Here is a 15471-nt window from a genome sequence, read left to right on the forward strand (position 1 = left end):
GTCAGTTTTGTGTAATACAGGACGTTTAACTGTGACTTGATCGTATACAGTAGTACGGTGTATGTGTGGGGGACTAGTAGGGTCAGTGCTGTTATTCCAAGGCAGCACTTCAGGTAACACTTATGATGACACAGACCAAGGCCAGGTGATATGGAGTCACTCAGCAGTCCGCACTGATAAGCCCTGATAAGAGACATGTGGGACTTATACTTATTGACTACAGTCCTGTGTGTGTGTGTGAGAGTGTAACCGTAAAGGGCCATTATACTTTTTCCTCTGTTACAGTATTGTTTCCTCATCACAAACATATGATCTATACTCGTGGGGATGATTAAATGTTATGTAAGAGTCAGTTTCGTAATTTTTGTAATATTTTCATCAATGAGACAATTATTCCTATTTTGTTTGATTTAACATTTACTTAAAAGGTATGATTTTTTGGGTAATTTTGGTCATTCTTTGCCATACAGGGCAGGGGTGTCAAACTCAAATTCACAGAGGCCAAAATTAAAAACTGTGACTAAGTCGTGGGTCAGACTAAATATTTATTGAAACATTTCAGCAGCATATTTGTTTTCTCTTCTTTCGAGATATGTAATAAACCTTTTCTTATTAAAATAAATGTTTAATAATAGTTTTGCTTAAACATTGAATCCAGAACAAGCAAAATATAAAATAATCACACAATTTTAAATAAATAATGTCTCTATAGTCTATCTGTAGCCGGTGGACCAGCTCTAATACAGATTTGATATGATCTCGCGGGCCAAATATAATTATATTGCGAGCCAAATTTGGCCCCTGGGCCTGAATTTGACATGTCTGGTATAGGGGTTATACTTATTGACTATTCTGCTGTTTGTGTAAAGGGCCATATTACACTATTTTCAGACCTCTGTTACAGTATTGTTTCTTCATCACAAACAGACCTGGAGTTGTGTTTTGTTTTTGTTTTTTTCAACCCTGCAGATTTAGGCTGAGTTCTTTTTTCAAACTGAAAACGCTCTATTCCACCTTGTGATGTCATGAGATAATACAGGAATTAAATCAAAATGTTTGAAACAATACCAACTGGAAAGTGTGGATGATTGATAAATGTCAAATATAAAGAAGATTTATGGTTCACACAGGTGAAAGAATGATTAGGGATCAATAATCAAAATATCATGATATCTTATCGTCAAAGATCTCACAAAAATATCGTGGACTATCACAGTATTTCGAATTACAAGTCAAAACAGACAAAAAACTGACAGAACTACATAGACCATGATCCTTTGCTCCATTTCAGTGCAGACTATATGATGAAATAAAGCACTTTTATATAAGCACTTTTAAATCTTTTGGATTAAGTCTTGTCAAGGCATTTTAAGAGAAAAAAAGTTGAGCATTCACAGTTCTGTTTGCCTCCACAAAATATCACAAAAGATATCATATTATGAGATGGATATGGAAAAAATATCGTACAGAGAGATTTGGAAATCGTTACACCTCTAGATATGATAGAATAGTTTTTGATAAAAGTGAAAAAATGCCGAGCACACTCAGATGGTCGATGTCCAAAAGCCCTTTTCATTCCTAAACAACATTTCAGCAAAAAATGCCTCTGTCATTTTATTTTTTTTTCTCACTTTGGACCAGAGGACAGTAGAATTTTTCTTCATATCTGCTACTTTCTAATCATGGAAACACCGTCTTTTACGTACATTTACATTATGTATCGTTATTTATTATACTACTCTACATTTTCATGAGAGAAACAAATAAAAATAAATAAATAAATAAATGAAATTAAATGAAAATGAAGTGCTGAAGTGTTTTTAAACTCCATACACCTTCAGTAGAATGATTTGGGTCATCATTTTGAGTTTGGCCCTGAAATTGACAATCTGTACTGTACTTAAGTAAACATTTTCAGTATCTGTACTTTACTTTACTTAAGTACATTTTAAAGTTCAGTTTTTTTTTACTTTTACTTCACTACATTTGAGAGCAGGTGTCTGTACTCTCTACTACACTACATTTTTGAACAGGACTGAAAAGTAAAAGTATTTATACTTTTTTTTTTAAAGTTGATTTTTTTTTCCACTTTTACTTCACTACATTTGAGAGCAAGTATGTGTACTTTCTACTTCACTACATTTTTGAACAGGAGTGAAAAGTAAAAGTATTTATCATTATTTTTTCATGCCATACTTTTACTTGTGTATTTTTTGCTCTGTACTCTTTAAGTAACAAAATTGAGTACTTCTTCTTCCACTTCATGATTCAAACATGTGTGAATGAAACAAAACACAACTCCAGGTCCGTTTTTGACGAGGTAACCACATTTTAACACGACTAAAACCTCACAAGAGTAAATTTTGCGTTTACTGTAGGACCTTTAGTTTCTCACTCACCGCCGTCCTGTGCGCCGAGCAGAGGAAAATGAGGATGACAAACATACACACTCCCCCCAACGAGATGAGCTGCTCGGGACGTTCGCTGGTGTCTATGGCGATCCACACCACGAACAGCACCACCACCAGCAGGATGAAGGCCCTGCAAAACACATAAACACACATAATCGTACTCTATGGTGGAATGTTCAGCGGTTACCATGGTGACACAATGCACATATAAGCAAACGCTGTCGGAAAAGTTTTAAGATTGTCTGAAAACTCGAGAAAGAATACAAAATGGATTTAAATAACAAATTTAAGGAGTCATATTTACTGTAGTCTAAGCTCCGATCCACCTTGTGATGTCATGTGATACTACAGGAAGTGCTCCACTGTGTTTTTAAACTTTATACAGGTACTTTTACTTAAGTAGATTTTTCAAAGTGTGAAAACTTGAGTGTTTCTTTGCTCCAGTATCTGTACTTTTACCTAAAGGCGTATTGTGTAACTTTTCTGGTGGAGAGTCTGTCAAATACTTTTCTCTGTGGAGATGTTATTGCTTTGTCTGGAATATTTCACAGTATGGCATTAAATCTTTCTAAGCACAAACCAGACCAAGTTACAGGTCAGATCTTTGGAGATGCGACCCCGCTCACAGTCAGAATTAATGTGGTATTTTTGAGTGTTTAAACCACCTGTAATTTAATAAATGTAAGGTAGATCTGTTTAATGCCGTACTGTGGAATATTCCAGGTAGAGAAATGCCGTATCCATAGAAACAAGAAGGTGACGGACCCTCAACCAGAAAAGTCACACAAAGCACCTTTAAGGAACTGTACAAAAAAAATAAATAAATAAAAAAATAAAAACAACTATAATGAACATGCTTGCAGAATTTCCATCGATAATTTCCAAAAAATTATGGTGAATTTTTACAAACTTAATAAATGAAACTCTGCTCCTTCAGTTTTGTAGCTTAAAATTGAGGAAAATCTGCTGAAAATGAGCTCTTGACGGGTGAGAAAGCCGAGAATATGAAATCCAATAAATGCATTCCAAATTTCGGACTTCCGATCATTACGCAATTCATACTGGGAAGGATTTCCGAAAAAATGAGCATCAAACCTCCATGTTTGATTTCCCAGCGGGATGTATCTATTGACAAAGTTGATCTTTTCAAGTCTTTTGAACCATATTACTTTTGTTTTTGATTCTGATATTGTCATATTTTAGCTTTGGGATACGGACATTGTTAATTGTGTGGTTTTTGGATGTCCTAACTGCAGAAATGGGCTTCAGGAAGTTTTCAAACTCCATAAATGCAAATGGGAATCAGATCTGTGTGACTGCAAACGGAACTGAAAAATTGTGAAAGGTGAAGGCGATGGACAGGATTGATCCACAGGAAGGACCAAAAAGGAAAGATTTGTTCGCAGCAACCTCGGGCTGATTTCTTGGGCAGTCATTTTGTATGTGGAGCACCATCAAAGCAAAATCCCGAACCCTCGCTCAACCTTGGTTACGAATTTAAAAAGTCAACGCCAAAGCGAAAGACACCAGCTGTTTGCCAAAACATCTTCCACTGCAAAGAGACCAAGACGTGATGTTGCTGTAAAGTCGAAAAAGAAAGTGCGAGCTCAGTCTGTTTGTCTTCTGCACCTCTCGCTTAACAAACGGGATTTTGCATTGATGATGCTCCACATACAAAATATTCACTGCAAACTGGGGATGATTTCTTAATCAGCCAAAGGTTTCCTTTTTCGTCCTTCCTGTGTATCAAACCTGCCCATCACCTTCACCTTTCACTATTTTTCTGTTCCTCTGGGAAGGGAAACAGTTTGAACAGAGGTTTGCAGTCACACACATCTGATTCCCTTTTGCATTCATGGAGTTCTCAAACAAATTTCTCGAGCCGTTTTCCGCTGTTAGGATCCAACAACCACACAATTACGATGTCTGAATCCCAAAACTAAAATATGATGATATCAGAACCAGAAACAAAAGCGATATGGTTCAAAAGACTTGAAAAGATCGACTTTGACAATAGACACATCCCACTGGGAAAACAAACATGGAGGTTTGATGCTCACTTTTTCGAAGGATCCTTCCCAGTATGCATTGCGCAATAACCGGAAGTCCAAAATTCGGGAGGCATGTATTGAATGTTGTGATAATGTGTCCTAAACTGTGCTCATTTACTCTGCTGATAAAAGCCTGTGTTTCCTCTCGTCAGCTCATTATTCACTCGTTTCATTTCCATGACATATCCATAGAAACAAGCAGGTGATGGACCCTCGACCAGAAAAGTCACACAGTGCACCTTTAAGTAACAAAATCGAGCACTTCTTCCACCACTGACCATTTGATCCATTTGAAGTAGGAGCTCAAGCAGCTGACCACAGGCTCAAAGCAGCTCTTGATGCTGTCGCCCTTGTACTCGTACAGGAGCCCTAGAGACTTGATGACGATCGCCAAACACGTGAGCACCACTAGAGCCGTCGCCCTCTTCAGGTCCAACACACACGCTGCGATGAAGTACGCCACATAACCTGCAAGAAGCATGTTTTAGAGGTCCTTTATTACACAAAATTGACTCGTGTGAGCTTTAAGTCATGTTATAATGCTGTTACCTCCTCAAAAACAGACCTGGAGTTGTGTTTTGTTCAGTGCCAGAGTTAGCAATTTGGAGGCCCTAGTAGAATTTGAGTTTGGGGCCCTCGCTGTAATGCATACTTTTTTTTTCCTAGTCCTGGTTCAGTCCTGGTTCAGTCCAGCATCGCAGTTTAAGTCACGAAAACAAGAAACTGCCGTTATCCGTTTTTTGCATTATTATTTTAAACACATAATTGAAAACCTGTTTTTCATTTTTGTTTTGGAGATATATAATGAAGAAAATCGTTTTTTTCGTTTGGTTATTTTTGGTTTTATTTTGAAAAACCAATGAACAAATGATATACGGATTCTGGAGTTTGTTTTGTTTCTATAACTGTCGCAGGACATTAAAAATAACTCATTTTCTTGTCTGATTTGAAGCTCCACAGACGGGAGAAGCAGCGTTTTGACTTTGCAGATGTTGACGGTAATGCAGGCCTCAACGTGACCGAGTGAAAAGAATGTCATTTAGAATAGAATGTGTTTTTAACATTAAATGGTAGTACTTTCTTTTCAATTCCCATGTGGTCTTATATCTGTGTAATCCCTCTGTGGTCCATGGATTTATACTAGTCTATGTGCTCTTATACTTGTTCTGATACAGCTCCAGATCATTCTCAAGCTATTCAGGAAAGTTTATTTCTGTGCTGTGAATGTCTTTGTATCTTAGTCTTATATGTCTTAATATTTAGTCCAGGGGTCTCCAATGTGTCACTCGGGAGCTACTAGTAGCTTCCAAGTAGCCCCTTCCAAGTAGCTCACAAAGGGATTTTTTAATTATATGTACTGTGCATAATGAGTAAAATGCGATTAATTACCATTGTAAATGTATCATTTTTATGCCTGCCTTGGTGCACTGATAAATGGATGATGGTTTATGTTTTATAAACATCTAACTGTTCCCCATCTAAGGCTCGTCGTGGCTCTTATATTTACTCCTTTTGTTTGGGACATCTGAAATTGGTACAGTAGCTCTTTGGCATTTTCATTTTGTAAAGGGAGCTCACTGGAGAAAAAAGGTTAGAGACCCTTGTTCGAGTGTATTCTGGTTCCTGACCTAGTCACTGGAGAGAAATGAAATTGAGCAGAGGCACTAGGTGGTGCCTAGAATCACCAATTGCTACTAAACTAAAGCTAAAAGGAGCTGTTACCTTGAAAACTACCAATTCACGACTTCACAAAGTGGAAAATATACTCTATGGGGTGTGGAGTATGGAGTATTTTGAGCTTTGGGAATGTAGACAGACTAATCACAAAGATTACTGAAACATGTGTGAATGAAACAAAACACAACTTCAGGTCTGTTTTTGAGAAGGAAACAACATTATAACATGACTAAACACTCTCAAGAATCCATTGTGTGTAACATAAAACCTTGAACGTGAACATTACCTGCTCCGAGAATGCCTAGAATTACGTATTTGAAGGTTTGCGAGTGAGCCCTGACATAATCCTCTGTAGCATTAAGAGGCTTGGAAACCTTGCTGCAGGAAAGAGAGAAAAAAAGAAAGTTCACTCAGCACATTTTTACGATCATGTGTGAGTACATGTGTGAGTCAGCCACTTTTTATCTTGTTTATAAAATTACTTTACGACGCGTTGCCATTATTACCATGGCATTATATTGACAAGGTATTTCCACCTTAAAAGATATGAACTTCTGACCTTATATGACTTAATCACCCTCCCCTAAAACTATTACAAATGATGCATCAACAAATTTGCATCAACATAGTATAACAACATAATAACAAGAAGTAATGACGACATTCTAAGATTAAACATGCAAACTGGGAAACAACAGCTTAATTTCCAAACATTTGCTCAGGTTTCTTGTAAGTACGGATAGAATTCAGACATTACTAAATGTTTTGTGCAATATAATTACATATGGTGTAATTTTTCGTGGTTTCTGACTCACCTCACGTACGACTTAAAGTTTTTCCCTCTCTTCTTTGGCTGGCTTTGGCTTCTTTGGCTTTGGCTTTCTTCATGTACCGTGGGTAAAGTGTTGTCATATATATCCTAATACACACACACACACACACATTCATGTTTACTTAATGCACAGCAGCTTACCGATTTCACACGCTTTTCAGTTCACATTTAAAGCCATACTATGTCACTTTTTGCTTTCTCGTTTCCATTGCTACGCTTGGAATCTTGCACAGTGTGATATTAAACAGCTCTGCTTTACATTTATCCGATTACATGTGGTTTTATAGCTCAAAAATATCGTAAAATTGGCATTCTGGCTTTGAGCGGGGTCGCCTCTCCACAGATCTGACCTGTAACTTGGTCTGGTTCGGTTTCCATGACGATAAGAAGTAGAAATGTTTAATAAGATACCGTGAAACATTCCAGATGAAACGATAACATCTAATCAACATCAAATAATTTCACTTGTGGATCAATAAAGTTTGTCTAAATCTACGGAGAAAAGCATTTGACGGATTCTCCACCGGAAAAGTTACACAGTGCACCTTTATTAATCTTACCTCATTGTCAAAAGCGTGGTTTTCAACACCATTTCTCCGTCCTGGATCCTCGAGCTCGTAAGTGTTGTCTTTTGCTGCAACAAGAACAATACGTCAGAGTTTACCTTGAGAAGTAAGTACCGGCTTGCAAAATAAACGAAAGAAGTTAAAGTCCAGAGGATTTAGTGGATTAAAGTGTGTCCGGAAATATCTACACAAAAAAACTGACTGAAAAGGAGTGCTGCTAATAGCTTACTCATTGTGTGTCCTCTTGCACCGAGCAGTTGTGGAATAATGACAGTCTCTTGGGCCACACACTCACACTTACACTCACAGTCACCACATCTGAACACTAATTAACAAACAGGACGTCCTGCTGTGGGCTGCCCTCGAGTTACTGGTTCGTGCCGTCATGTATCGAAACTGTTTTAATCTCTGAAGCGAGTGAGGGAGGCGATAAGGCCAGTGACAGATACAGACTGACCTGTGCTACCGGGATTCACATAACAACAATCATAAAGAACTTTACTGACATCGTCACACCCACGGAAAGGAGATAGACAAATGTGATAATCTGGAAATGTTGTAAAAGTGGGATTAGATTTCATTTGGTGATACACTAAACTTCAAGGGACTTTATTGGCTCTTTCCAGCTGTTGTTGTCCATATTCTGATGTAGATTTGTATTTCTATATTTCTACATCATTATAATATATTGTGATGTGTGAAAACTTTGTCCGAATCATTTCTACAACCAGAAAAACAAAGCATGACTGTTTGTAGATAGGTAGAGGAAAAAGGTGGTGTAGCGGCCAAAATGCACCTCCGGCCATTGTGTGGCACTATGTCTTTATTTTCTGTGGGTTGCTACGTATTTAAGACCTCTAATTAGGTAATACAAGTGTTCTGACCGTGTTCACAGCTCATGCTAAAATAAAGGAATATTTGAGCTTTTACTGGAGTTTTGGGCTCATTTATATGGAAACACGCGTCAGAAATGCCTTTTAAAATTTGCATCCCAGTGGCTTGTGTGGTATAGGGTCACACTGTCCCTATAGTTGGGAAAAAGGATCAAAATTTTAGATGCAACAAAGTCCAGGCGCCCCAACAAAAGTAAAAGTTGCATGAGGAAAAGTTTAGTTAAAAGGCCTTTATTTAAATGGCCAAAGCCAACATGTTTCAACCATGGGTGGGCTTCATCCACTAGAAAAGTTATACAATGCATCTTTAAAGCCAAATCCAATTGCAGTTTATATAGCTCTTTTTCTATACAAAACATTTTCTAAAGTGCTGCACATATAAAGATAATTACAAGTATGACTGTTACCCAAACCCAAAAAATCAAAATATAAGTTTACATAATTTAAAGCACGATTTATTTGGAATAACTTCATATATGCAAAAATATGTCTGACTTTTGATCATATTTATTTTTATTTTGTTTATTTGTTTATTCATATATTAAAAGGTGCATCGCAAAATTTTTTCTGGTAGAGGGTCCATCACCTGGTTTCAATTCATGGAAACTGTCTGACCTCGCAGCATTAGGATTCGTTCGCTTGATGGTAGGCAGGTACTTTTTTATTTAACCAATTGCTGCTATTTGGTCGTGATGTATGTAATGCGCCAAATCCCGTAGGAAGAAGGACAATAACTCTCCTTGATAAAATTCACCAACCATTCTTTTTGTTCCGGCTATAAATCCTCAATCTCAGGAATCGTTGCCAACACAGAATGTCTGTCTTCGTCTACATCCATCTCGACCGCTTTGTTTATGTTGTGCTGTTCCACAAAAAGGACCCAGACAGACTAGTTTGACGTCATGGCTTCACAGCTCTTCACTGATTGGTCGGTGCGCAGTCTACAACTTCCGGGATTCTTGCAAACCGTCTAGTGTATTCTGATCCCTGATCTAGTCGCTGGAGAGAAATGAAATTGAGTGGAGGCACTAGGTGGCAGCTGCCAAGCTACTTCATCAGTGCTTAGTTAAAAAATTTAAGTGTGGGTGTGGCCTTAATATACACACCAACCATTGGTAAGGACAGATGTTCAATATGCTCTATTCATGCTTACGTCACAAATCAGGAAGACGTTTGGAAACATCTGGTGGGCTCTGTTTGTAGAAGTAAGTCTGGCAAAATCTAGGAAAAATGAGAAAATGACCCAGTTTTCTTCATCTCCATGTCATTGTAGTGTTCCCTTATGTTCGACTAATCAACAATTACAACCATACGTCAGTTTTCATTTCCCCACTGACACACAAGTCATGTGATTAGAAGCGATGAGATGATTCCAAACAGCACATACGTCTGCAGTCTTTATTTTACCACTGATCACATTTACTTCAGTGGGTTTGATCACAGTTGAACAGCGAGCCCAGTGTTGAGAACTACACCTGAAATTGTCATCGCATGTTTTCAAACGTCTTCCTGGTTTGTGACATGAGTGTGAATAAAGCTTATTAGAAGTAGACAAGGCAGGTGCAAGACATGCAACATGGCACGGGCAACAGGAGTCACCTGCCTGTTTCCATGGAGATAGATCACTTTAATGCCACGCTGTCGAACATTCGAGGCAGAGCAAAAACAACTCAGTGAAGACAAATTGGTGGTGGATCCAACACCAGAAATGTTACACATTAAAACTTTTAATGAGCCCATATTGCGTTATTTTCTGATCTATGCTATAATGTTGTTTCCTCATCACAAACAGACCTGGAGTTGTGTTTTGTTTCAATCACACAAGTTTAACTCACAAACCCTGCAGACTTAGACTGAGCTCTTCTCTCTGCTTCATCTCGTGATGTCATGTGGCAATACAGGAAGTGCTCCACTGTGTTTTTAAACTCCATACACCCTCAACAGAATAATTTCTAGAATTTTAGCCCTGGAATTACCAATCTTTACTGAATAAAAGGTAAAAAGAGCTGGTCACTTGAAAAAACTACCACCTCATGACATTACAAGTTGGAACAGGACGTTTTGAGCTGTTGAGAGATGTAGACAGACTACCCCACGTACTCCGGTTTCCTGCTTCATTATGTATACACAAACACCAGTTTTAAATCCTCGCCTCCTAGTGTTGTGGAGGTGAATTGAATCGTGGAGCATAGACCTCGACGCAGATCCAGAAATCAAAAATGACCGACAATGCGATGGCAGCAGTGTGCGTTGAGTCGATGCAGAACTATAGTTTGGCCAAAATAATAAGGAGTCACTCAAACTTGCATGAATGAAACAAAACACAACTCCAGGTTTGTTTTTGATGAGGCAACAACATTATAACATGAATTAAAGCTCACAAGAGTAAATTTTGCGCAATTTAGGATCTTTAAAAACACACTTTTACTGAGGTTTGCGTTTGTGGGTATAGCACAAAATTTAAAATCTGAATCTATCCTGAAAGAGCGTTCATTACAATTCTACAAGCGTCATAACACCACAAGTGCCTGTATTGTTTACTTGAGACGCTCTTTAACTAACAAATATGAGGAACTGTTCAGGTCAGTGGGTGGTACTGCCCAGACGTGATGACACATAAGAGGATAAATTATAATCCAAAAATGATGAAAACATGCTTCATTAACGGCTTGTGTGTTTGGTTCAAGGGCTCTGCTGAACACTGATGTCACTCTGTTTGATTTTAATTATCATTATTTTCCACTTGTGGCTCATCACATCTTTTTATTCCACATAAAAGTTTCACAGCTCATAAGTGTCAGACATTAAGTTCGCCCTCCGTCGGTTGCAGCTTGTTTGGAGAAATGGGCACATCGAGGTAACGGCATTTTGCTTTTTGGGGTTTTAAGCAGTAAATTGCACATATATAAAACATTTTCAGTTTTATTGGGTGCAAAAACTGAAATTTAATTGATATGTAAACAATGAAAAGCAAATAAACCTATAAATAAAAAGCAAACTGATCTGAAAGTGTTTGTGTACTATGGTGTATGAATGTGAATACTTTAATGTGTATGTGTTTTGTTTTTTTCATTTAACTTCTCTAATGTTTGCAAAGATACACTATAATATACTTAACTTAGAGTTTGTTTGCTTGCGAGTAAAAACGACAAAATATTTTATTGGAAGTGCCTTTTGTTTAGACGGTGATGGCATTTTTGGGGCTTAAAAATGCAAAAATCTGAAACCACCCTCCAGAGTTGAAAAGTTGAATACGCTTCGCCATAGCGTTTTCGTCTACACTGCCCAAGACGCAAAACTCTGGTCAAATCTGCTCACGTCACGCACGCATTTACTTCACATACATACAGTACACAGAAACCTGGGATGCATACACAACTGAATTCCACACACTTTTGCGTCACCGTGTGCACGCAGATTTCCTCCCAAAAACGCTCGTCTAAAGTCAGAATAAAAAGTAAAGACACGACGAGACACTTTTGCGTCTTCTGTTCAGATTGTCATCATATAAACAAAGCCTTAGGGTGACCAGATGTCCCTGTTTACCCGGGACAGTCCCAGTTTTGAACCCTGTGTCCCCTGTCCCTCCAGATTTATTCAAAACCACTGATTTGCCCCAGTTTTTTACAAGAAATATCCCTGGTGTCTCTATTTTTGACCAATCTGATCCCTGCTAACAGTAAAGAGACTCATAAATTGTCATCTGTTTAGGTAAAATACAGAAAAGCTGCCTAAAAAAATGACCAAAACACAAAGAAAATGTGACTATACAGACTCATGTTATGTCATGAATTGGCCGAGCGCAGAACAGTTTTCCTTAATCGGGACAGTCCCAGTTTTGAGCCTGTGTCCCATGTCCCACCAGATTTATCCAAAACCACTGATTTGCCCCAGTTTTATACAAGAAATGTCCCAGGTGTCCATATTTTTTATCAATTTGATCACGGCCAACAGTAAAGAGACGTATACGTTATCATTTGTTTAGGTAAAATCCAGAAAAGCTGCTTAAAAATGACCAAAACTTAAAGAAAATGTGACTATACAGACTCACATGTTTGTCATGAATGGACCAAGCGCAGAACAGTTTTCCTTAATTACGCACTAGTTTCATAATTTATTTTTTACCAACCACAAATCCCAGTTTTTGATTTTGAAAGTCTGGTCACCCTAACTTCACTGTATACTGAATATAATGTAGATAAAATATTGTAAATTGTAAGAGTAGGATTGAAATAAGATTGAAATATGCTTCTTTCTACTCCTTTTTTAAAATTTTGTTTTTTTTTCTTCGTTAAATGTCCATGTTCTGAAAGTATGGAGACCACAAGTTGTGTTTTCATACATTAAATAAAAAAGTTCAAATAAAAGTAATTCTAACTCCAAAAAAAAAAAAAAAGTGTTGTGGTTCCAAAATGTAAAGCGATTTGAGCCGTTAAGGTGGAAAAGCGCTGTATAAAAATGTGGCCATTTTCCATTTAAAAGGTGCACAATGAACTCTATTGACATTTTCTTTTCTTTTTTTTTTTCATTTGTATTTTATTGTCTTTTCACAATGTGGATTTAGATGACAATTAGGACAAACAAAGTAATTTACAAATTGTCCATAATAATTCCAGTATAAATGTCCAATGTCCATAGTTAAGCATTTCCACATTTGTCATTCTTACTTACACAAACTATAATGTAATTTTCATAAGAACAAGTAATTCAAAACATAAAATGTAGCTTTAAACCAGGGTGTAAATTCAATCTTTGTTATCCAGACAATCACAGATTCTACACAAAATCAGATCTATGTTGTTTAATATAATGTAACCATCCTTTCCAAATGTTCTTAAATTTATGACCTTTCAATCGAAGTGAAGCAGTGAGTTTTTCCATATTATAAATACTTAATATTATATCAAACCACCCTTCCATTTTAGGCCTCAGATCACTTCACTATAAAAACATAAACTCAACATAAAAACTCACCTTTCAAAGCTGTTTATGGTCTCTAATTTTCATCTTGGTATCCTGTTTTTATCTGATTTGATCTTCTTTTACTATGGGTTGACCTTGGGTAAAAAGGCACCAACAAATAAAATTATGTAACGGCTGGAGTGACCAACTAGACAAGCATGTAAAGTGATGCCAGGTCTTCATGTGGAGAAGGTAACCAGCTCAAAGTAAGAATGTACTGTAGGTATTTTCAGCAATAAAAACAGAATCAGAGCATGCTGTGTTGGACTGAATGTGCAGAACAGTCAGGTCCTTCATGCCTACTGGGACCAGGAGGCTACTTTGTTGAGCTGCAGTCAACCATGTGAGATCTGAGATAAGACGGCTTTGAAGAAGGGAGTACAGGGTCACATAATCTTATAAAACAGAGCATTTTTTCTACTTATTACAGTTTTATTATCCATAAAAATACCACCAAGATGAATAACTAGAGTCAACACAACACGGGTTAGACTCTAAACACATTTTAAAGGTTCTATATTACACAAAATTAACTTTAATCCATGTTATAATGTTGTTACCTCCTCAAAAACAGAGCTGGACTTGTGTTTTGTTTCATTCACACATGTTTGAGTAATGCTTTATTATCAGTCTGTAACTTCTCCAAAGCTCAAAATGCTCTGTTCCTCTTTGTGATGTCATGTAGTGGTAGTTTTCAAATCAACAGCTCCTTTTACCTTTAGTTCAGTGGTGATTGGCAATTCCAGGGCTGAAATCATCCAAATGATTCAAGTGAAGGAGTATGGAGTTTAAAAAACACAGTGGAGTACTTCCTGTATTACCACATGACATCACAAGGTGGAGCAGAGTGTTTTCTGGGTGAGAGAAGAACACAAACACACACTACTGTTCAAAAGTTTGGGGTCACTTAGTCTACGTTCAGACTGCAGGGCTTAACGCTCAATTCCTATTTTTTTGTGAAATCCGATGTTTTTGCGAGGTCGTTCACATTTCCAATTAAATGTGACTTGTATGTGACTCCAGTGTGAACGTTAAAAGGCCCAAAAGTGTCGCCACATGTGCACTGGAGACACGATGACGTCAACCGCAGCGAGCGTGCTCTGTGTTTACGAAAGTTGTCCAAACATGGACGCAGCATTGAGCACCTGGAGATTTTAAAGTTTCTCTCGTACCGGAGCCAGAACATGAACAACTTACTTGTTTTAAGGAGGAGATTGAGAAGGAGAAGGACGAGGTTTTTGGCCGTGGCGTTTTGTGGGGCAGCGGCAGCGACGTCTGTTGAAAGGAACGTGTGGATGCGGAGACGTAGCCAAGAGTGGTGAGTGGTGATGTGCTTCACTTCAGTGACACGGAGTTCTTTAACAATTTTCGCCTACTTCATCACAGAATAGTGACGTTTGTGGTTTGTTGATAACGTGTAGGTCGAATGAATGCGCTTTGGCTGTTCACACTGAAGTCACATGTCAAAAGATCAGATATGTATCAGTTTCAGGAGCACATATCCAAGTTTCCTGGGTCGCATTTGAAAAAATCGGATCTGTCATTAAAAGATCAGATCCAGGTCACATAGAGGCCAAAAAATGGGATTTGGGTCACTTCAGGCTGAACGCAGCCTTAGAAATTTCCTTATTTTTTAAAGAAAAGCACTGTTTTTTTCAATGAAGATAACTTTAAATTAATCAGAAATACACTCTATACATTGATAATGTGGTAAATGACTATTCTAGCTGCAAATGTCTGTTTTTTGGTGCAATATCTACATTAGTGTATAGAGGCCCATTTCCAGCAACTGTCACTCCATTGTTCTAATGGTACAATGTGTTTAAGCATTGTGTCAGAAGCCTAATGGATGATTAGAAAACCCTTGTGCAATCATGTTAGGACAGCTGAAAACAGTTTAGTTGGTTAGAAAAGCTATAAAACTGACCTTTCTTTGAGCAGGTTGAGTATCTGGAGCATCACATTTGCGGGGTCGATTAAACGCTCAAAATGGCCAGAAAATGAGAACTTTCAAAACTTGACAGTCTATTCTTGTTCTTAGAAATGAAGGCTATTCCATGCGAGAAATTACCAAGAAAC

The 15471-nt window shown here is 37.7% G+C and overlaps 1 protein-coding gene across 1 annotated transcript in view; it reads right to left on the minus strand.

Annotated features, from left to right (window-relative positions):
• slc28a1 (solute carrier family 28 member 1) overlaps positions 1 to 7926 on the minus strand; it is a 32994-nt gene extending 25068 nt beyond the window's left edge. Inside the window, exons 1-6 of the mRNA XM_020920751.2 lie at positions 7767 to 7926; positions 7532 to 7605; positions 6955 to 7058; positions 6426 to 6517; positions 4741 to 4930; positions 2400 to 2541 (exon numbers count right to left, since the gene is read on the minus strand). Of these exons, the coding sequence (XP_020776410.1) occupies positions 2400 to 2541; positions 4741 to 4930; positions 6426 to 6517; positions 6955 to 7058; positions 7532 to 7605; positions 7767 to 7770 (606 nt within the window). The 5' untranslated portion in view covers positions 7771 to 7926. The remainder of the gene's footprint in view (positions 1 to 2399; positions 2542 to 4740; positions 4931 to 6425; positions 6518 to 6954; positions 7059 to 7531; positions 7606 to 7766) is intronic.
• Positions 7927 to 15471: the final 7545 nt, after the last annotated feature.

Source organism: Boleophthalmus pectinirostris, unplaced genomic scaffold (genome assembly GCF_026225935.1).
Source record: "Boleophthalmus pectinirostris isolate CB_2022bp ecotype Guang Dong unplaced genomic scaffold, ASM2622593v1 HiC_scaffold_2, whole genome shotgun sequence".
Taxonomy (NCBI): Eukaryota; Metazoa; Chordata; class Actinopteri; order Gobiiformes; family Gobiidae; genus Boleophthalmus; species Boleophthalmus pectinirostris.